The following is a 23,247-nucleotide window of genomic DNA, read 5'->3' as shown; positions in this document are numbered from 1 at the left end:
CTTGGGTGACCCTTGCATCTCTTTCAACCCAGGACCAAATTAATAATCAAAGGATTATTTAGGATACAATTTACACCGTTTATCTCCCTTTGTCAAAAACTCTAAATAGTTCTTCTGTGGATGTTAAAGAGTTCAAATTCCTAGCTTTGGTATTAAAGGTTTTACTAGGAATCGGATTCCTTTCCTAGGGGAACTGCACCAACTCCAGCTTCTAGAAAGTTCCTTCTCCAGCCCCCTGGGTGAAATTTTATCCTTTCGGGAAGACCTGATTTGATTTCCATATTCCCAGAGACGCTATCCTTGACCAATTATTCCAGTCCTGATGTCCTTTATCACTTGGGGGCCTTAGCCTGCCTAACCCTGAATGATGTTCTACACTCATGACTTTGACTCTGGAGGTTGGACCGGATTTTTGGCCCAACTTTCCATTGCGAAGCACAGGGTCCCACACTCAATGTTAAGTTGAAAGAATGGATGTTTGAGTCAACAGCCGTGGTCCTGGCCGGATCCCTGCTTGTTAATCCTCAGCATCTACTACCCCGTCTTCCTACCAGTCTGACCACGTGAGTCCGACCTCCGGACGCCACCAAACAGCTTTGGGGTGGACTGTGTCCGAACGCGGGGCAGTCGTCGCCGGATCTCTACGACTTAGCCCTGGGCCAAGGACAGTGGTGCAGAGCCCGGCACGCTATTCCTACCTCCCGGAGGCGCCGTTCGGTGGGAACTGGGCTGGTCTTGGGAATCGCGGCCTCTAGCGCCCATTACCCGGGCGGCTGCGGGGTCGGCGTCGCCCCTCGCCCTCCCCCTCGCGGCCATTGGGCGGCCTCCGCGGGCGGGCGGGGCGCGGCCCTCCCCATCTCCCCTCGGCTCCCCTCCCCTAGTTCCCGGTGTGGGAGGCTCGCGGGGCGCGCGGCGCGGAGGGGCTGCCGAGGGGCGTCCGGCTGCAGCTGCGCCTTCCTCAGCCTCCGGCCGCAGAGCCCCTCGGTTTGAGGGACGGCGCTCCGGGAACATGCTGGCCACGGTCCTCCGGAGCGGCGCTGCGTGGACGCGGGCGCTGCTGCTGCAGCTGCTGTTAGCGGGGCCTGGGGGCTGCCTGAGCCGCCAGGAGCTCTTTCCTTTCGGCCCCGAGCATGGGGACCTGGAGCTGGAGGCCGGGGACGACCTCGTCTCTCCAGCCCTGGAGCTGAGCACTGCGCTCCACTTCTTCGACAGATCCGACATCGACTCGGTCTACGTGAGTGCGACCCCCGGCGGGAGGTGGGGGCACTTGGGCGGGAGGCCGCGAGGGGCTGAGGCGGCGTCCGAAGGAAGGCCCGGCCGGGCCGGGGGCGCCCGCGGAGCCGGACCGACCTGAGCGTCGTGGGCGGGCACCCGCACCCGGTGGGCGCCCGGGCGCGGGGTGCGGCGCTCAGTCTCCAAGCCCAAGTGGGCTCCCGCCTCCTCCCGGCCAGCCGACGCCTCCCCGCCGCCTGGTCCCGGTCGCTCGAGGAGGGGCGCTGGGTTCTGGGGCGCTCGCCCCGTCTGCGCCGCCCCGCGCGCGCGCTGCCAGGCTCCAGGACTCTGTGACCCGGGACCCCGGGACCCGGGTGGAGTTTCCTCTCCCGCGGCAGTGGGCCGGGAATCTGCCCTCGTCTCGCCATTGTCCCCTGCTTTTGGGGGACAGGACCCGGGCCGCTTGGTACCAGGCGCCGGACGAAGGCCAGAGCTGGGTCGCAGCCGGCGCGCGGGCCCCGGGACTCCGGTAGGTGCCGGGACAGAAAAAGACCGCCAAGCCCAGCTCTCCGCCCCGGGAATGCAGTCGACAGCCCCTGCATTTGTGTGTGCGGACTCCGGATACGTCTTGGCAATGATTCTGCTGTGTCCAGAGTTCAGGGCTGGGAAAGCAGGGCGCCCCGGTGATCCAATTTCCTGTAGCCGACCATTGTCACCATGGGGGCTGGGGGGCCAGATGGGGAGAGCGACGGGGAGGGACCTTTCGCTCTCTGGAGCCTTCTCCGGACTGGCTGGGCGCGGGGACGCTGTCAACTTGGTAAAGTCCTTTCGTGCCGCCTCCTGTGGCTGCCGCGCACCATGTGGATTTCATATAAAGCTGTGTGCATTCCAGAAGAGGGGCCGGGGAACAGCTCCAGCAGCGGCTGGAGCCTGTCCTGCCCCTGAAATGGCTCTGCTGGTCTGATCCGGGCAGGCTGCGCCCGGGACAACACCCACGTGGAGCTTGTCGGCTTTGCAGAAAAAGAATGAGTCCTTGAAGTCTCCACCCACAGAGGGTGTCCCCTCGCTATCCCCACCGCCCCGACCTCATTGGGCAATCTGCTGTAGCCTAGAAAACTCCTTCTTAGGTTTTTAAATGTGCAATATAAAATTCATACGATTGTCAAGGGAATCAATGCTGTTGAAATACGAGTTAAAATATTTTTTTAAAAATTGTTTGAAGTAATATATGTCATTTTTTTTTAAAAAAAGAATCATATTAAATAACAAGGTGAAGCAGTGGCTCCAGTGTATGGTCAGCTAATGACTGAACTTTCAAGGTCATGGGACTGTAAACAGTATTCAGAGACACCTACTATAATGACTATATAGTGACTATAATGTGATAGGAGCATATCTGTGACTTCTGTTAGTGACAAAGTCATTCAGCGCTATTAAAATTGTTGCCTATACTTACAACGGAAGGAAATGCTAAATTTGGGTTATGGGCTACTAAAGTTTTAGTTTATTTTTCTAAGTTAACAGACCCATGAATTCTATGGGGGTGGGGCTGGTGGTCATTGGATCCTAAGGTCAGAACCTCTATGTTAAATTAGGGCTCTCCTCCTCTCCTTTACTTGTGACATCAGACTAAACACATTATATTCTACAGACCTAGAAAATCTATTGTTGAAAAGTGATTCCTGTCAATCCACACCTTCTGAGCCTATTTGTTTGTTTATAAAAATGTTTATATATTTGGCTGCACCGGGTCTTGATTGTGGGGTGCAGAGTCTTTAGTTGCAGTCTGAAGTATCTTTTTGTTTTTAAGTTGCCTCTTTGGAACCCTTAGTTGTGGCATATGGGATCTAGTTCTCTGACCAGAGATCAAACCCTAGTCCTCTGCATTGGGAGTGTGGAGTATTAGCCCCTGCACCACCAGGGGAGTCCCCTGAGCCTATTTGGGGTTTTAATCTGCATATCAAGGAGAAAGACTCCCAGAGCTCTCTTCGCATCTTAACTTCTGTGCTACAGGTTCAGTTCCCAGGAAGGACCCTGAGATAGAGATTGTAAGTGAAAGCGTTAGTCACTTAGTCATGTTGGACTCTTTGCAACCCCATGGACTGTAGCTGGCCAGGCTCCGCTGTCCATGGGACTCTCCAGGAAGAATATTGGCATGGGTTGCCATTCCCTTTTCCGGGGGATTTTCCCGACCCTGGGATCAAACCCAGGTCTCCCAAATTGCATGCAGATTCTTTACTGTCTGAGCCACCAGGGAAGCCCTGAGATAGAGATTAGCAGGCAGGTTATTTCATTAGGGGGAGCTCCTCAGATCCACCCCTGTGGAAGGGAGGGCAGTGAAGAAGGATTGAGTCGAGGGAGTAGCTGAGCTGCAATGCAGGTCAGCAAGATGCCTGCCGCCCCTCTGGGAGCTCTGGAGCTGGGATAAGCCTTTCAGAGCTCTCTCAAGTCTCCTGAGAAGGTGATCGGTGGTGAGATTAGGGCTGCCCTGGAAGGAGGTATGACCCTTGGGTAAGGCAGTTTTTTCCATGGAAACAAGAGGCAGTTATCAAAGAGGAGGGCTGTGGGCTGCATTCCCAGGAGTTGAAGGGGCATCTGGTGCTGTGTCACAGCGTCCACCACTGTCTGTTGTGTAGATGGTCTTTTAGCTGGTGAAAACCCTTACAGGCTCTGGATGAAAAAGTGAATTGACAGGGAGTGTGAGTATGAACTAGATGGTCTGTACTGTTCTGGGCACTAGATTAGGAAAAAGAAAGGAAATCCATTGAAATGGAAAACAGTTATTGGGTGAGTATATCTACATGTGTCAGGGTCTAGCTAGTCTTACATTATTTAATCCTCACATCAACTTGCCCCTCTTTTTTCAGATGAAGAAATAATAATTAGTAATTACGCAAGGCCACAGCATCAGTTAAAAATGTCCAAGCTAGGATATCAGCCCAAGTCTGTGTCTGACTCATAACGCTTTCAGCATCAGCCCTAAAACATGTGATGGACCAAAGGGATTGCTGTGAATTAGAGTAGTGAGGGAAGATTTTACAGAGGAGATTACATATAAGATTTGAAAAATGGCTCCAATTTCAGTGGACGGAGGCAGAAATGGAGAGGCCAGAAATAGAAGATACTGCTGGGGCAAGTGCATGACGGTGGAACAAACTTGGCAGGTGCTGGGAGAGTGAGGAATATGACCCCACTGGAGCAGAGTGTTTTTTTGGGAATGGGAGGATTCTTCCTGGGATAGGTAGGTGGGAATCAGAAAATAAATGTATCAGCTAGCTCTTGCTGTGTAACAAACAACCACAAACCCTCAGTGGCGTGTAACAATAAGCATCTGTTGCTCATGTGTCTGGAATTAGTAGATGGTGGGCTAATATAGGGTGGCTTCAGCAGGAGCAACTGGGATGATCTGGTTCTACTCTAGGCAGGGAAGTGGGAAGTGTCTATTATTTATCATAGTTGTTTTGCCTAATATGGTAGCCATTTTGCCACATATAGCTATTTTAAATTAATTTAATTAAAATGAAATATTAAAATTTCAGTTTTTGAATCACAGTAGCTGACATTGCTGCTGTTGAATGTTTGCATTACCACTAAAAATTCTATTAGATCGTGATGTTTCAGAGGGCCAGCTGAAGCATGTTCTTTTTCCATGGGGATGTCAAAAGTGTAAGAGAGTAAGCAGAAATGCATAGTGCTTTTTCAAGTCTTCTGTTTTGGGTCACGTTTCCTAACATCTTACAGACTAAAGTAAGTCTCATGACTGAGCCATGGTGGGGCAAGGGGCCATCTTGGTTGCCGAACTTGCTCTTGTGGGCTGTTGCATGATAAGATCTATGTCTCCCTGTGGAATAACCTCATATTTTTGAAGTGGCGCAGACCCAGGGATGAAGCCAATCATTCTTTGGACCCTATCCTGGATAATGAGTGGGGAGTGGGCCAGTCTATAAATCTGCTTAGCCAGCTCACTGAGCCAACGAGCATTTTCCATGCATTGCTGCCTTGGCCAATGCTGTGAACTCCCCCAGGCAAGAGGTCTTCAAAAACACAATGCAGTTGTACAGAACAATCAAGACATTTGCTTCTTTTGTTCGGAATCTTACTATCTTGATTTACTAAGGCTGGTTATCTCACTGATCGGAAGCTCTAAGTGCCTGTAGGCCAACAGAAGGAATTCTAGACCATGATTCAATTGCATATGGCATTCTTTATGTCTTGATTTATACACATGGTGAAATGAATTAGTTATTATTTAATACGTTCAGTTGGTGTGAGAAATAAAATTCTTCCTGTGATGGAAAAACAATAAAAGGATATCCTTGGAAGAAAAAAGATTGTATCCTGACTCTCCTGACTCATCTCCTCATCTTACTTCCTTGTGTATGACTGTCTGTCTGTGTCTCTGTCACACACACCACATCTTCCACAAATTGATTTTCATTATGCCACTTACACAGAATCTCTCCTTAGGTCGGGTAAATTTAACTCTCCTTTTAAGGTCTTCTAATATTTTTCCAACGTTTACCCTCCCTTCTATGCCAATATAGGCTGCTCATTTTCTTCAAAACTTGCTTCATTCCGACCAAGGGATTCTTGTGTGTTGTATGGGACTGTGCTAGGTGCTGGGGCTCTAAGCCATGTGAAATGCAGCTTCCGAATATGACCAGATCCATGCCCTCAAGGAAGTCCCATTGTCAGGAGGGAGCCACAGAGGAACAGGTGGTCCCAGTGCCCTGCACTGTGAATTGTGATGAAGGAACAACACTCAACACTTGAGGAGCTCAGAGTCTCCAGACGAGCTCCACTCAACCGGGTTCAGTCCCTGACCCCTAGTAGGTTTGAGCTAAGTCCTTGATCACATTGTACTGTGATCATTGCTGATCTCACCCTCTATTCTGTCTGTCCACAAACAAACGGCAAAGCCCCTAAAGTTGTAGAGTATGGTGCATTTCCTTTGTTCAGTTTTTCCTTTCTTTGGGGATTGTAACCAAACTCTGTGGCTTCATCTGCCTGCTCCATGGCAGCATCTCTGGGTTGTCTTTAAAGCACTATCCTGAGGCAATGTGCTCTAAAACTGGGCTTTCTTCTCCACTGAGAGCAGAGATCGCATCTTAAAAAAAAGAAAAATCCAAACCTTTCTTTTATACTTCACTCTTGGTATTAGATTTTTTAATATTTATTTTTATTTATTTAATATTTATTATTTGTTATTGACTGAGCCAGATTTTAGTTTCTGCATGAAGGATCTTTAGTTGTGGCATGCAAATGCTTAGTTGCAGTATGTGGGATCTAGTTCCCTGACCAAGGGTCACACTTGGGCCCCGTACATTGGGAGTGAGGAGTCTTAGCCACTGGACCACCAAGGAAGTTTGTTTGGTGTTCAGTTTTTTGATGTAGCTTTTGAGAAACATGTTTCACGCACAACAATGCTCCTCTTTCAGAGACATCAGCAAAAAGATGTCCCTCGTACCCGTAATATACAGAAGCATAAAAATGTCAAAGTGGAAACTCCCTGCAATTTCTTAATGTACTAGGAAGTATAGCGAAGCAAAAGAAAGCATTACAGACAAATAGTGTTTAGACATTCTGGCATATATAGTGTTCTTAGTGTAATTGGAGTGAAACTTTTCTGTATATACACACAAAATATTAAAAGCAAGTAAAGTAAACAGAAACACCAGTTTTGTAAATTACTCTTGATCATGCAGGCAAGCAAGTCTCTTATATAGTTCATGGTGTTTCATCGAAGCAACACTTGTGCCCACAGAACCTATGGACTCCGTGGCAGTTGCATTTGAGATCAAGACCAGCTTCATCTGCCATTTCCCTTTTTTCTATTATTTATTTAAAAAGTTTTTTATTCAGGTCTAGTTGTTTTACAACGTGGTTTTAGTTTCTGCTGTACAGCAAAGCGAATTATCTGTATGTATGCGTATGCGCCCTCTTTTTTGGATTCCCTCTCATTTAGGTCACCACAGCACTGAGTGGAGTTCCCTGTGCCACACAGCAGGTTCTCATTAGTCATCTGTTTATCAAGAGTGTCATCTGCCATTTCCTGCAGCAACATAAGCAATTGGTTTTGTGGTGTTGTTAGGGTGTGGGACTACTCCTTGTGTCTTCCTTTTGTTGTGTTTGAACCTTCAGCATTTCCAGTTGGTGTTCTCATGTACCTGTCAGGGCAAAATCTTTTCAAGGTTCCTATTCCTTAGTGTAGCATCTGCAGACCCAACCAGCAGCTGTGAACTTTGTCACTGCTGGTAGTTTGAACTTCCCACTGCCACAGCAGGAAGCCCCGTGTTCGTGCTCAAGAAATTAATTGTTTGCTTGTATACCTACGGCTGATTCATGTTGATGTATGGCAGAAACCAACACAGTACTGTAAAGCAATTATCCTTCGATTAAAAATAAATAAATTAAAAACAGCAAAAAAGAAATTAGTTGTTTGGCTTTTCTGGTGGATTGCATTTTCAACATGTGTTCTTGTAATTTCTGGATTGGTCTTCTGAATTGGCTTTTTTATCTTGGCCTTTCCAACCTCATAATTTCTCATATGTCTTGGCATTCCAATTAAGTTCTTTTTTAGCAGACTACAAGCTGAATAGATGTTTCTCCATATTCAACATGTTCCCATGACTTTTCTGGGGAGGCTAGAGTCTGGGTTTGATGGGAGGTTGCATGCAACTCCATCCTAGCTGTGAGTGGCTTGCGGCCCAGCCTGGCTCCCTGAGATTGTCGTATGCCTCTTGTCATCACTCATGGACCTGCCGCACTTACTGGCACAAAGGAAGTTTATGGTTAAGTCCAAGACCACCACCCATGCTTATGCAAGTGATTTGCAGCATAGGGCTCTGGCTGAGAGGACAAACTGGCTAAAGTCCAGCCCATAGGCCACTCACCAAGTCCTGAACCTCAGCGTGGGCCTTTCCATTCAGAGAAAAGTGTGCCTGCTTCTATTTGCCTAAAGACCTCCTATGGTCTAACAGTGGCCCTGGCTGAGTCACAGAATACTTAATAGGGTATTAATTTCCATCAGAAATGAAAAGGAAATTGATGAATCATGTTGATTAACTGATTTATAATTGAGGTCCAAGTCACTGCATATATCACCCGTTTATTATTCCAGACCTCTTTTTATTATTAAATGAAGAGATCTGACAAGATGATCTCTAAGGTTCATTTTATCATGGATCTTTGATGTTCTCTGATCAAGTGGCCAGATGTTGAATAGGTACCTTTACTTGCTCAGTTGAGACCCCGTGGACTGTAGTCCGCCACGCTTCTCTATGAAATTTTCCAGGCAAGAATACTGGAGTGGGTTACCATTTCCTACTCCAAGGGATCTTCTTGACCCAAAGATCAAACCCATGTCTCTTGAGTCTCCTGCATTGGCAGGCGGGTTCTTTACCACTGCACCACCTGGGAAGCCCTATTTCAGGACACTGGCTATGTCTTATAAAATGCAGTACAGTGTTGAAATACATCATCAAGTCATTCAACAAATTTAATTCGTTGCCTAACATGCCAGGACCAGTGCTAAGCTTTGGAGCTAGCACCCAGACCAGTGTTGTTTTTGCTCTTCATAGTCTAGTGAGGAAGACAGATATTACATCAGTAATGGTACAGATCGTTGACCAATTGCCTCTATGATAAGTGCTATGAAGAAGAAGTTCATGTACTGTGGTGAAACTGAGTAGGTGGAGGGTCAGGAGGACCTGCTCAGCCTGAAACTGAAGCCTGGAAAAAGGGGGTTAGCCATGTGAAAAAGGGAAAGGTCAGGATGGTGGCTCACTCCTGAGTGTCAGAGCAGGAGCATGTAGAGAGGAGGAGCTTGGCATGTCTTTGGGGTAGGATGAGAGCCAATGTGAGTGAGAGTGGTGGGGCAAGAACGGGAGGAGCTAAGTCAGACTTGGACACGCCAGCTCAGAGCCCTCCGAGCATTTCCCTCTGCACTTGACATCCAGCTCCTCACCACGTGCCTGCAACTTACATGGTGCAGCCGCGCTGGCTGTCTGCCCTCATCCTATTACCCTGCTCCTGTCTCATGCCAGACTGCTGCCTCACCAGCCGCTTTTTCTTCCTAGAGCACAGCCAGCTTGTCCCACCCTGGTGCAGGCTCTTCTCTGTCCTCTGATCTCCACTGGTCTGCACCTTGCCGTCATGCAGGTCTCTGCTCACACGCAGACACCCACGTGTGATGTTTTGTTGCATTGTCTTAATTTCATCCCAGCACATATAGCCACCTAAAACTAATTTGTTTATTTGTTCACTTGTTTGTTACTCGTCTTTTTCATGAGACTCTGAGCCCTTTGAGGGTGGGGTAGTCTGACCTGCCTTATTCACCACTGTCTGCCTGGTACCGGGAGTAGTGTCTGGGGGACAGAGTAGGTGCTTTCTTATGGTTTGTTGAATGAATGAAGGAAGGAATGACTCCTGCTGCTGCTAAGTCACTTCAGTCATGTCCAACTCTGTGTGACCCCATAGATGGAAGCCCACCAGGCTCCCCCGTCCCTGGGACTCTCCAGGCAAGAACACTGGAGTGGGTTGCCATTTCCTTCTCCAATGTGTGAAAGCGAAAAGTGAAAGTGAAGTCGCTCAGTCGTGTCCGACCCTTAGGGACCCCACGGACTGCAGCCTGCCAGGCTTCTCCATCCATGTGATTTTCCAGGCAAGAGTACTGGAGTGGCTTGCCATTGCCTTCTCCGGAATGACTCCTAGGTATTTCTTTATTCTATAAAGCAGTGGGATGCCATTAGAGATTCTGAGTTGATGAGTGACTTGATTTTTTAAAATTTTTATTTCATATTGGAGTATGTGTGTGTGTTAATTGCTCAACCGTGTTAACTCCACGACCCCGTGGGCTGTAGCCTGCCAGGTTCCTCAGTCCATGGAATTCTCCAGGCAAGAGTACTGGAGTGGGTTGCCATCTCCTTCCCCAGTATTGGAGTAGAGTTGATTTACAATGTTTCATTAGTTTCAGGTATTATACATAATTACTGCATATATTTATTTTTCTAATTATTTTCCCATTTACGTTACTATAGAATATTGAATAGACTTCCCTGTGTTATACAGTATCCTTGTTGGTTATCAGCAACAATATCCTTGTTGGTTATCTGTTTTAAATATAGCAGTGTGTAATGTCAATCCCAAAATCCTAATTTATCCCCATCCCCTCCTGACATGATTTAGTTTTAAAAGATTTCCATTTCCTCAACAAAAAAGTGGTGTTAGAGAAAAAGGAGGGACAGCTGCCTAAATTAAAAAGGTTTTAGAAACAAGTTAGTCAAATGCAAAGTGAGGACTTTGTTGGATCCTGATGGAGATGAAGTGGCCGGAAAAGACATTTTTGAGACAAACTGCTTTTCTAGAAGAGCTACATATGGAGTTATTGATGGCTGAAATAATCTGATGCCTTGGATTTCATTTAAAATACTTCAAAAGAGGAAAAAAAAACCATTTTGCACATATGTAGAAAGAATAGATAAAATGAGAACTAGAGTGTGTGGATACTTTTGGTGATTCTTCATTGTGTGTTTGAAATTTTTCCCTTATAGATAATCTTATCATAAGAAGCTTTTAAAAAATTATGCTGCCTCTGGATAGAGGACTTTTTGGGGAAGTGTGGAGGAGGAAGAGTAAAGTCCACAGCTAGAGACCTGTTGCCAGTGTCCAGGAGAGGGTGTGACGGTGTCTGGACAGGGGTTGTGTGTGTAAGGAGGCTTACACACACACACACATCTGAGACATGCAGCCGCCTTGTGAGGTCATTTGGGCAGGTGATAGGACCAGCCCCATATTAGAGAGAAGAAAACTGACCCCTGCAGCTTGTCAAATACCTTGTCATAATGCACTCAGCTAGTGCTGAGGTGGACCTTGAACTCAGCTCTTACCATTCCTAGTTCCATGGTCTTTGTACTGTGCCACCTGGGACGCTGATTTCTTCCCTTCCTTCACTGACTTACTCATTTCACAGTCTCTTATCAGCACTGTAGTGTGCAGATTTGGGGGCTACGTCAGATGATGAGTGGCACCTCATATGGCCCCTGCTGTCATGGAACTCACTACTGTCACACCACTCACACTGCATCACAACACTCACCATTGCATTGCTTGTGAAAAAACTTGGTTCTTAGTCCTTAAGGAGCAGGCTTATTAACTGCTTTTTCCTCAGGTAAATTTTTTCCTTTAACTTTTTTTTTTTCTGGCTGTGGCACAGGGCATATGGGATCTTAGTTTCCCAACCAGGGGTTGAACCTATTCCCCCTGCAGTGGAAGTGCAGTCTTCACTTGACTGCTAGGGAAGTCCCTTTAATTTTTACTTAGAAGTGTTTTCACACACGTATAAAAAAGGGGAGAAATTAGTATCATGAACACCCATAGACACAGTACATAAATGTAACCATTGTTAGCATTTTCCCTATTTAATTAATTCTTCTTTACTCATGTATCCAAAGTAAATTAAAGTCAGTATGACATTTCCTCACTAAATATTTAATATGCATTCCTAAAACAATATGAGCATTTCCCTAACTAACCAGCATACTTTTATCACACTAAACAAAATCAATGTGTGTGTGTTAGTCACTCAGTCGTGTCCGACTCTTTGTGATCCTATAGACTGTAGCCTGCCAGGTTTCTCTGTCTATGGAATTCTCCAGGCAAGAATACTGGAGTGAGTTGCCATTTCCTCCTCCAGGGGATCTTCCCGACCCAGGGATTGAACCCAGGCCTCCTGCATTGCAGGCAGATTCTTTACTGCCTGAGCCACCAAGGAAGCCCTAACAAAATAATAACAAAAACAAAATCAATAATAACAAAGACAAAATCAATAATAATTTCCTATTTTCAATTTATGCCTTGTCCATATCAAATCTCTGATACCCCCAAAGCTGTCTTTATAAGCTAGAATTATTCGGACTGGGGACCAAAGAATGACAAGTGCTGCATTTGACTCTTTAGTCTCTTTTAATTTTACTGATCCTCTCCCCACTTTTGATTTATCAAGTTATTTGGGGTCACTGCTTATTGTCCTATATAATGTCCTACTTTCTGCATTTGACTTTTTTTGTAATGTAGTCTAGCCTGTTATTGCATCTCTATAATATCTGAAAACTGGTAATTTTGGAAATATTCAGGTTAAACATTGTTTTTGTTAGAAAATGTAGAATTTTATTTTTAAATTAACTTGGGGAATAGTAAGACAGTGCAAATGGTTAAAAAAAAAACTCGCAAAAACAGTGCTAAGTTATCTTACTAGCCTGGCCTTCAGCCCCATTGTTCTCTCCCCAGAGATGATTACTATTCATGAATTTTTTATCTCCTTGCAGAGAGATTCTCAAATGTATAAACATGTGTATGTACACATTCCCTCCTGTTTGGTACACTTCCTTGATTTTCTAAATAACAGTTTTATGAGATATAATTTAAAACGTACTATAAAATTCACCCCTTTACAGTGTACAATTCAATGATTTTGTATATCCCAGGGAACTGCAACCGTCATCATGGTCTAACTCTGGAATATTTTGCTAACACCCCACCCCACCCCACGCCACCCCCACCCAAACAAGCCCAGTAACCTTTAGCAATCATTCCCATCTCTCCCCACCTCCCCCAGCCTGTGTCCATCTCTATAGATGTGTCTGCTCTGGACTTTTCACATAAATAGAATCATACAACATGTGATCCTTTGTGACGGGCTCCTTTCACCCACCATAAGATTTTCAAGGCTCGTCCACTTGGCTGTACACATCAGTTCCCGGTTCTATGACTAAATAATATTCTGTTGTTGAATTTGTCCATCCATAAGCTCATGGATATTCAGCTTGTTTCTCCTTTCTGACTGTTGGGAATAATGCTGCTATGAATGTTGTGTCCAGGTTTTGTGTGGACATCTGCTTTCAGGTCTCTTAGATATACCTAGGAGTGGAATTGCTAGATCTTATGGTAACTCTGTGTTTAACATTTTGAGGAACTGTCAAACCAGTTTTCAGAGAAGCTGTACCATTAACATTCCCATAGGCAACACTGGAGTGGGTTGCCATTTCCTTCTCCAATGTGTGAAAGTGAAAAGTGAAAGTGAAATCACTCAGTCGTATCTGACTCTTAGCGACCCCATGCCAACTAAGGTCCGTCTAGTCAAGGCTATGGTTTTTCCCGTGGTCATGTATGGATGTGAGAGTTGGACTGTGAAGAAAGCTGAGCGCCGAAGAATTGATGCTTTTGAACTGTGGTGCTGGAGAAGACTCTTGAGAGTCCCTTGAACTCCAAGAAGATCCAACCAGTCCATTCTAAGGGAGATCAGTCCTGGGTGTTCATTGGAAGGACTAATGCTAAAGCTGAAACTCCAATACTTTGGCCACCTCATGCGAAGAGTTGACTCACTGGAAAAGACTCTGATGCTGGGAAAGGTTGGGGGCGGGAGGAGAAGGGGATGACAGAGAATGAGATGGCTGGATGGCATCACCGACTCAATGGACATGAGTTTGAGTGAACTCCGGGAGTTGGTGACGGACAGGGAGGCCTGGCGTGCTGTGATTCATGGGGTCGCAAAGAGTCGGACATGACTGAGCGACTGAACTGAACTGAACTGAACTGATGCTAATGATGTTGAGCATCTTTTCATGTCCTTATTGGCTGTTTGTATATCTGCTTTGGAGAAACATCTGTTCATATCCCTTGCTCATTTTTAATTGGGTTCGTATTTTCATTGATGTTAATGAAATGATGTTAATGATGTTAAACATTTAACAAGAATATTTCATGAGTGAAGCTGAGCGTGTCACACTGTATAACATCAGGAGGCAAGTCATGTCTGCTTACTCTGTTAGCTGCTTGTGTCAAGGTGATGACAGCTTAGATCATGTCTGTTGGGTACATTTTCCCCCTTGTGAGCAGATGGTAAGCAATGGGGTGATACTTTGACTTTACACAGCTGTCCTCTTGCTCACCAACCTTTCACTTAATGTCTTTAGCAACTATTGATACTCTTTGCCTAAATCAATTACTAAATTAAGGGTTGCAAAATGGTGTTCTGTTGTGTCTTGCTGTTGGCTTGTTGCCTTTGCTGGTTGGTTTCTAGCATTCTTTCAGTTAATACATTATTAGCTGGCTTCACATGTGAAGTGAAAGTCCTTCGTCAGATGGGGCTTTGGGGTTATACTGACTTGGTTCAATCTGGAAAGGCAGATGAGTGCTTAATTCTTTCCTTGTGATATTTGATGCTCAAATTAAGGGGTTGATATAATCCAAATTCAGGGAGTCCTGGTGCCCTAGTCAGCACAGGTAGACTTCTGATTTTTCCATCGGGGGTGTTAGAGAGGCAGGCTTCTCCCCAGAGACTGCCGGTTTGGATAAGGTCCCTCTCTTCCCTTCCGTGATCACCTGCTGTCCTGGAATGCTGAAGGTCACTTCTACCTCTTCTGTGATAGACACATCAGCAGTTAAAATTTAAAGACTCCCAACCACTTTTCAATGTCTCAGTAGTAATTCCCTGCAGAAGAAATGGCTGACTGATCCAGAGCCTCTCATTAGGCATTAGCTGGATTAAGTTTAAAACATTGACTCATCTTTTAACTATTACCCCTATGTTGCCCCTTGTTTTTAATCTGCTAATCCTTTTGTTTCTGTTTCTAATTCAAGCCAGAGTCATTTCCCTGGCTCAGTGGGGTTAAGAGAAAACATTTGCAATTTAGACTTAAGAGTTTTGTTCTGGCACTTCTAGTGTATGATCTTAGGCAAGTCTTATAAAAACGGAAATTGATTTTTTTTTTCTCAAATGAAGGATGAATATGATATTGAATCTGCCTGCCAATGCCGTGAGACACAAGAGACGCAGATTTGATCTCTGGGTCGGGAAGATCCCCTGGAGTAGGAAATGACAACCCACTCTGGTATTCTTTATGGGAAAATTCCATGGACAGAGGAGCCTGGCGGGCTACATCCATGCGGCCACAAGGAGTTGGACACAACTGAGCTCCTGTGCACTTACCAGCTTCACTGTGATAGCTGGAGTAAAAATGCTTTGTAAACTGTCAAATACCACGGAAGTGGGTCAGGGGTCTCCTGGTGGTCCAGTGGCTAAGACTCCACGTACCCAGTGCAGGGGACCTGGGTTCAATCCCTGCTAAGGGGACTAGATCCCACATGCAGCAGCCAAATTTTTTTTAAAAAGTGGGTCAGGCCCCAGGTCCCACTTCGGGCTCTAAGCTGGAATCAGTCAATCTTTGACTGTTACTAGTTCAGGCCATTTCAGGGGCTTCTTTCTCAAGTTTTTGTTTTCTTAGGCCCTTTTTGTTTTCCAGTTTTTCTAGCTGCCTGACCTCTAAGCATGAAGCCATCCCATGAAGCTTTACAACTTCGAGTACTTTTGCTCCCAATTTCTCTAAAGTACATGGCTGAAGAGCACAGGTCATGGACCCGACCTGGTGTGGCTTCAAATCTTGGTCCCAGCTCTTGCGGACTGTGTGACTGGAAGCTAAATTAACTCTTGTCATTTCTTTGTCTGTTTCATATACCTGAAAAGCAGGGTGGTGGTATTAAACTTTTAAAAATGTGAACAGCTTTAGTAAAAGGCCTCCAACTTAGCAGGAAGCATTTGCTGCCTTTTCCTTCTTGGCCCCAAATTACTTTACCTCAGGTTCCTGCTTCCTCACTCGCTTGGAGTTTGCTTTTGCAACTCCTACGAATTTCATTGTCTTCCCAGTACAGCTATTTGCATTTCTAAAAGGGGCCCATTTGTTTCTTATTTGTGCCTCCCTCAAGTATTTTTAACCACATCTGTTCTAAAGAAGGATTTCCCCTCAGTGTGGCAGGCTGCTTTGTGCCCTGAGGTTCTGCTACTAGGCTCACTGAAGCCAAAAAAGATGGATGTTGTTTCACTGCTTCAGCGAGCACTTAATGTGAGAAATCTAACATGTAATTTTAATGTTTGGAGCATCTGCCTTTGACTTTCTCCCAGGCTTCGCGTGTCTCTAAGGTGCACGGAGATTGGAAGTGCTTTTTAAAACGGGGACCACTCCTCCATTGTGAGTTTGTGCTCTGTCCCACCTCTTCTTACTGTCAACAGAGTTGACAGGATTGTAAGTGGATCCAGCTGTTAGCTGTGTGGGGCTTGCATTTTCACCAGAGGCCTTTTGTGACGTAATGGATGGTGCAGCTGGATGAAGAGCCTGGTTTTTGGTGTATTCCTTGGGGTGAATGAATAGGTGTGTTCTGTACAGGGGTGTTAAGTTGTGCTAGTAAAACATTAGGCTGAACATTACCTTTGCTGAAGGAACTTCTTTTTTAGCACTGTAAACTGTCAGCAAGATTCAGGGAGGTATTTACATGGGTCAATGTGCTGGATGTGGCTGTTTTTCAATAAAGAAGCAATGTATTATTTACTCTACCAAAAACCTCAGCTAGGCAGTATTGGTGCAGCCATAAAATTAAAAGATGCTTGCTCCTTGGAAGGAAAGTTATGACCAACCTAGATAGCATATTAAAAAGCAGAGACATTACTTTGCCAACAAAGGTCCGTCTAATCAAGGCTATGGTTTTTCCCGTGGTCATGTATGGATGTGAGAGTTGGACTGTGAAGAAAGCTGATCGCTGAAGAATGGATGCTTTTGAACTGTGGTGCTGGAGAAGACTCTTGAGAGTCCCTTGGACTGCAAGGAGATCAATCCTGGGTGTTCATTGGAAGGACTGATTGTAAAGCTGAAACTCCAATACTTTGGCCACCTCTTGCGACGAGTTGACTCACTGGAAAAGACTCTGATGCTGGGAGGAATTGGAGGCAGGAGGAAAAGGGAAGGCAGAGAATGAGATGGCTGGATGGCATCACCGACTCGATGGACATGAGTTTGAGTGAACTCCGGGAGTTGGTGATGGACAGGGAGGCCTGGCGTGCTGTGATTCATGGGGTCGCAAAGAGTCGGAGACGACTGAGCAACTGAACTGAACTGAACCCTAAGACAATAATATTATTACTACTTTAGCCCTCAATGATCCAGACAGACTTTCTCAGGAATGCGTTCAATTCACAAGAGTTTTGGAAATTCCCTGGCAGTGCACTGGTTAGGACTCCGAGCTTCCACTGCAAGGGGCACAGGTTCAATCCCTGGTCAGGGAACTAAGATTCCACAAGCCATATGGCACAGCGCCCCCCAAAAAATTCACAAGAATTTTGCCATGTAACAGTTACCAAGTCCAGGCTCCTACTGCTCACCTCATGACAAGCCAATAAATGAGAGAGTGGTTGGGGCAAGGAATAGTGGCTTTTTCAGAAAGTCCGCAGACCAAGGAAGTGGTGCACTTGTGTCCCAAAAATCCATCTTCCCCGAGTTATGAGTCAGGTTGTTTTTTATTCCAAGCAGGAGGGGGTGTTGGTTGCTGCAAACTTTTTGGTGTGAGAATCCTTTGTTCTTACAGTCCTCCATGTAGGTTTGGTGACAATGTCCCTATAAACTTCCAACAAGACAAATGTTATTCTCTGTTTTGCAACTTTTTATCTCTAGTGAATGGAAGGTGTTAACCTTTAAAGGTCAGAGCCTTGAAAATGCCTGTATACTTCAGGCCCTCGGCAACACTCTTGTAGCAAAAGCAATAGGATACAAAGGGTAAAGGAAAAGAAAGATCCAATATGGAGTCAGATTTGCTCTCCCCTGTTACATAATCTCCAGCAAGGAATGTGCTGGTGCCATTGCAACTCAGGGAACCTGAGTCAGGATTCCAAGGTGCTAATTTGCAAGCTGTTTAAAGATAAACTGAGGCATATATTTTAAAAATTAAGAGTTTGTTTGAGCAAAAATTGATTTGAATTGGGCAACATCCAATCTAGCAAATAGAAAGGACCTCTGAGGTGCTGTATGAAATGAAAGACTTTATTAGGCAGAAGGGAGTGGGAAGAGGAAAGTTATCTGGCAAAAGAAAAAAGTAGGTTGTATTATTGCAAAGTTATTTTTCTTTAGGGTAGCAGGGGTCTACCCAGCAGATTACCTCACTACTGCTAATCAGATGGTTCCTGATTTAACATTCCATATAGTGGAAACTATAATTAAGCCTCAATTTGGTGATGTGGGGCTTAGCATAAGTGACTCCATTTTGGGCATGTTGTCTTTTTCTTTGTTTGTTCTTTTTTTTTTTTTCCTGTTGTTTTTTTAACAAAAGAGAGAGGTGCAAATGTACAGGAGCTGGTGGTAAACCCTACTTGGAGAGGGCAGGAGTGCTTTACAGGGAGAAATGGGACATTGCCAAGGATGAAAGCTGAGCAAGGATCTTTGAGGCCGAGGGAACCATAGATGCAAAAACTTATGCAGTTAAGTAGGTGAAACACCGGGAGAAGGCATTGGCACCCCACTCCAGTACTCTTGCCTGGAAAATCCCATGGACAGAGGAGCCTGGTGGGCTTCAGTCTGTGGGGTCGCTAAGAATCGGACACGACTGAGCGACTTCACTTTCACTTTTCACTTTCTTGCATTGGAGAAGGAAATGGCAACCCACTCCAGTGTTCTTTCCTGGAGAATCCCAGGGACGGGGGAGCCTGGTGGGCTGCCGTCTATGGGGTCGCACAGAGTCGGACACGACTGAAGCGACGTAGCAGCAGCAGCAGCAGGTGAAACACCATGGTGAGTCTGGAGAAGTGTAAGCAATTAAACAAATTTTTCTAGCACATGTATTTCTGCTTCAGCCTTCTTACCACCCATTTCTCCTCACCCCCCTCCACCCCGGCTCTGCCATCCTGCCCCTCTAGGTTGTCACAGAGCACCAGGCTGGGCTCCCTATGCTGTATAGCAGCTTCCCACTAGTTATCTGTTTTACAGATGGCAGTGTATATATGTCAGTAGTACTTTCTCAGTTTGTCGCATCCTCTACATGCCCTGCTGTGTCCGCAAGTCCATTCTCCACGTCTGTATCTCCATTCCTTCCCTGCAAATAGGTTCATCAGTATCATTTTTCTAGATCCCATATAATATACAAGATTTGCTTTTCTCTTTCTGTCTTCACTCTATTAATAGGCTGTAGGTTCATACACTTCACTACAACTTACTCAAATTTGTTCTTTTTTATGGCCAAGTAATATTCCTTTGTATATATGTAAAATAACTTCTTATCCATTCATCTGTTGAAGGACATTTAGGTTGCTTTCATGTCCTAGCTATTGTAAATAGTGTTGCAGTGAATATCGGGGCACCACTGCTGCTGCTGCTAATTTGCTTCAGTCATGTCTGACTCTTTGAAACCACATGGACGGTAGCCCGCCAGACTCCTCTGTCCATGGGATTCTCCAGGCAAGAATACTGGAGTGGGTTGCCATTTCCTTCTCCAGGGGATCTTCCCAACCCAGGGACCAAACCCGATTCTCTGCATTGCCTGTGTTGGCAGGCAGGTTCTTTACCACTAGTGCCACCTGGGAAGCCTGAATGTACACAAGGGGTACATGTGTCTTAGAATTGTGGTTTCCTCAGGGTATATGCCCAGTAGTGGGGTTGCTGGGTCATATGGTAGCTTTATTCCTAGTTTTTTGAAGAATCTCCTACTGTTATCCATAGCGGCTTGTATCAATTTACATTCCCACCAACAGTGCAAGAAAGTTTCCTTTTCTCCACATCCTCTCTAGCATTTAGAGTTTGTAGATTTTTTGATGATAGCCATTCTGACTGGTGTGAGGTGGTACCTCATTGTAGTTTTGATTTGCATTTCTCTAATAATGAGCAGTATTGAGCATCTTTCCATCTGTTTATTGGCCATCCGTATGTCTTCTTTGGAGAAGTATCTGCTTAGGTCTTCTGCCCATTTTTTTTAATTGGATTGCTTGTTTTTCTAATATTGAATTGCATGAACTGCTTATATATTTTGAAAATTAATCCTTTGTTGATTGTTTCATTTGCAATTATTTTCTCCTGTTTTAAGGATTGTCCTTTCATCTTGTTTATAGTTTCCTTTGCTGTGCAAAAGCTTGTAAATTTAATTAGATCCCATTTGTTTATTTTTGTTTTTATTTCCATTGAGCTAGGAGGTGGGTCAAATCTTGCTTTGATTTATGTCAGTGTTCTGCCTATGTTTTCCTCTAAGAGTTTTATAATTTCTGGCCTTACATTTAAGTCTTTAATGCATTTTGAATTTATGTTTGTGTATTGTGTTAGAAAGTGTTCTAATTCATTCTTTTACAGTTGTCCTAGCACCACTTATTGAAGAGGCTGCCTTTGCCCCATTGTATATTCTTTCCTCCTTTGTCAAAGATACGGTACCCATTGGTGCGTGGTTTATCTCTGGGCTTTCTATTTTGTTCCATTGGTCTATATTTCTGTTTTTTTTTGTGTGTGCCAGTACCATACTCTCTTGATGACTGTGACTTTGTAGTATAGTCTGAAGTCAAGGAGATTGATTCCACCAGTTCCATTTTTCTTTCCCAGGATTGCTTTGGCTACTCAGGGTCTTTTGTGTGTCCATACAAATTGTGAAATTTTTTGGCCTAGTTCTTTTGAAAAATACCTAGGAATAAATGTACCTAAAGAGACTAAAGACCTGTATGCAGAAAATTACTGATGAAAGAAATCAAAGATGACACAAACAGATGGAAAGATATACCATGTTCTTGGAAGAATCAGTATTGTGAAAATGACTATACTACGCAAAGAACTCTCAGAAGGTGTTATTTCAGTGGAGCCCTGGAGGATGTGAGAAATAGCCCATTATGTGGATGCAGGAGGTAGGGAAGAGGGTGCTGGTGGTCTCAGGGGTGGAGAAAGTGCTGTATGCTTCAGACACAGGACACACAGGACACACAGAACATGGGATGAGAGAGGAAGGAGTCAAGACCGAATGTCAGGTTTCCTGGCTTAAGCAGCTGGGTCAGTCAATGGCTGTTATGGGCACAGCCCTGGGCAGCTGGACAGGGGGACTGCATGATGCTCTGTGGTCTGCAGTCTCATCCCCTTGGAGATGCTGTTATGCACCTAGTTCTTGGACTCTTTAATCAATAGAAATTGATAAGAAGCCAGACAAGAAGCTCAGGCAAGGCTCTACGGGGACTCATGCTGTAGCATGAGGGAGCAAAAACAAGAAACAGGTGCCCTTGCTTGCTCTCCTAGGGAGAAGTGAACTGGTCGCCTAATGGGGTGAGGGCAGGGGCAGATTGGTGAGTTGGGCCGAAGGGGAGGCCTCAGTGGTCTGCCTGCCCCCTTGGTGGTGCTGTGTGCAGGGATCATGTGCAGTTACCTGCTTTTGCTCCAGGCTGGTCAGAAGTGGCCCTCGGTTTGTGGCGCTTTTGTATCTTATTGTTAATGAGTCTCAACTGCCCGAACATGTGGTTATTTTTAGTACTTTATAGTTTCTTTGTATTCTGTTGCTGGGGAGACATTTGTCCCAATGCAAGTGCAGGCACTCAGATAGAGGGTCCCAGGTACCAGCCTGTCTCAGTTGTATGCAGTCTCTCCTGCTGGTCCTCTAAGGGGCCTTTTAGGCCCTTCTTTCTGTGCACCTGCCCTTCTATTGAATCGCTCAACTTTAAAACGATTGAGAAAAGAAACCAGTCCAGTAGGAGCATTACAAGCTGGATGGATTTGTGAAATGAGCCTGGCACCCAAATGTAAGAGAACATTGTTCATCAACTCTACCATTAATTGTTACATCTGGAGAAAACAAAAACAAAATCAAAAGTGTTTCCTGAGACGTTTAAGAATCAAAACTTCAGGATGTTCTGTATATGACATCTTTTTTTCATTATCACAGAGAAGTGAGTTGAATGTGCCATAAAACTGGCTGAAAAGTAATTTTCCTAATAGTGGTAATATTAATGAGGGTTATCTGGTCTTTATCCAAAGTATTTGCAGGCAGGGATTCATGATACTTGTCTAAAACCTCAATTCCTAAAGCATTTCTTGCGAAAATAGGAACATTCCTGTGCCCAGACTCTCAATAATAAAAGACACCGGGAGCATTTTCAAAACTGTTGGCCTGATTTAAATTTCACTGGAAAACAGCTTTTTAAAACCAAGTTGTCTGTATGTGGCCTCCGTGTGATCACTTCCCACTGGCAGCTGGTAACTGCCAACTTCTGGTGGCTTGAGAAAGTGAGCAGTTTCCCACGCTCCCACACGCAACCCAATCAGGATGTTTGTGCTGGGAGATGTTTGGATGGGGCTGGGGCGAAAAGGGCGAGAGACCAGCTGGACGAGGCTCCTTCCCCAGCTCCCTTCTCTACAGCCTGTCCATGCATTCCAGAAAATCACTGCTGGTGCCAGGTGGTGATTGAAATTATGTCACCTGACCACTTAACAGCCCATGAACTTTGGTAAAATGGGAGGGTTTTGCGAAGTCCACAGTAACTCCCAAACCTGTTGCTCTTCTCCCCTCCTGGGGCCCAAATTGGCTCCTTCGACGCTGAACCTTTTTACCTGGTTCTTGGTGTGTTACAGGGTTTCTTGTCTGCCCCTGCCCCCTCCTCTAGGAGTGAGGTCTGAAGGGACTGAATGATGAGGCCTCCGGAAGAGGAGGGAGGGAAGTCAGTCACCTGGAAAACTCACAGGACTTCTAATCACCTGAACAGCTGCAACTCCCTTCGAAGCATTCCTGTTCTTCCAGTCTGTAGCTTCTTGCAGTGCAATCTAGGGTGCCATATGCAAAGTCACTCCCATTGGAGTCAGGATTTTTTAAAAAATTCATGGACTCCAGAAGTAAAAAGACCACTTGTGTGGTATCCTTTGCCCCCAGTGGACTGTGCATTAAGAAGGATATATGTGTATTAATCACTCAGTCATGTCCGACTCTTTGTGATCCCTTGAACTGTAGCCTACCAGGCTCCTCTGTCCTTAGAATTCTCTAGGCCCGAATACTAGAGTGGGTTGCCATTTTCTTCTCCAGGGGATCTTCCCGACCCTGGATCTCCTACATTGTGGGAAGATTCTTTACCACTGAGTCATCAGGGAAGCCCTGGAAGGATATGGGAGAGGCTCAAAGGCTCATTCTAAGCCTGGTTTTGCAAGGAGGCCCAAGCATGCCTATCACCAGGGTAGCTATGATCCCTTCCCCATTTTCCCAGGGAATGTGGATTTT

The 23,247-nt window shown here is 45.3% G+C and overlaps 1 protein-coding gene across 1 annotated transcript in view; it reads left to right on the top strand.

Annotated features, from left to right (window-relative positions):
- The first annotated feature begins 873 nt into the window (after positions 1-873).
- NID1 (nidogen 1) overlaps positions 874-23,247 on the top strand; it is an 88,292-nt gene continuing 65,918 nt past the window's right edge. Inside the window, exon 1 of the mRNA XM_055425761.2 lies at positions 874-1,234. Coding sequence (XP_055281736.2) covers positions 1,010-1,234 — 225 coding nt within the window. The 5' untranslated portion in view covers positions 874-1,009. The remainder of the gene's footprint in view (positions 1,235-23,247) is intronic.

This window comes from Moschus berezovskii, chromosome 12 (assembly GCF_049115385.1).
Source record: "Moschus berezovskii isolate FMDL1 chromosome 12, NW_MosBer_1.0, whole genome shotgun sequence".
Taxonomy (NCBI): Eukaryota; Metazoa; Chordata; class Mammalia; order Artiodactyla; family Moschidae; genus Moschus; species Moschus berezovskii.
This window is presented reverse-complemented; position numbering and strand designations above follow the sequence as displayed.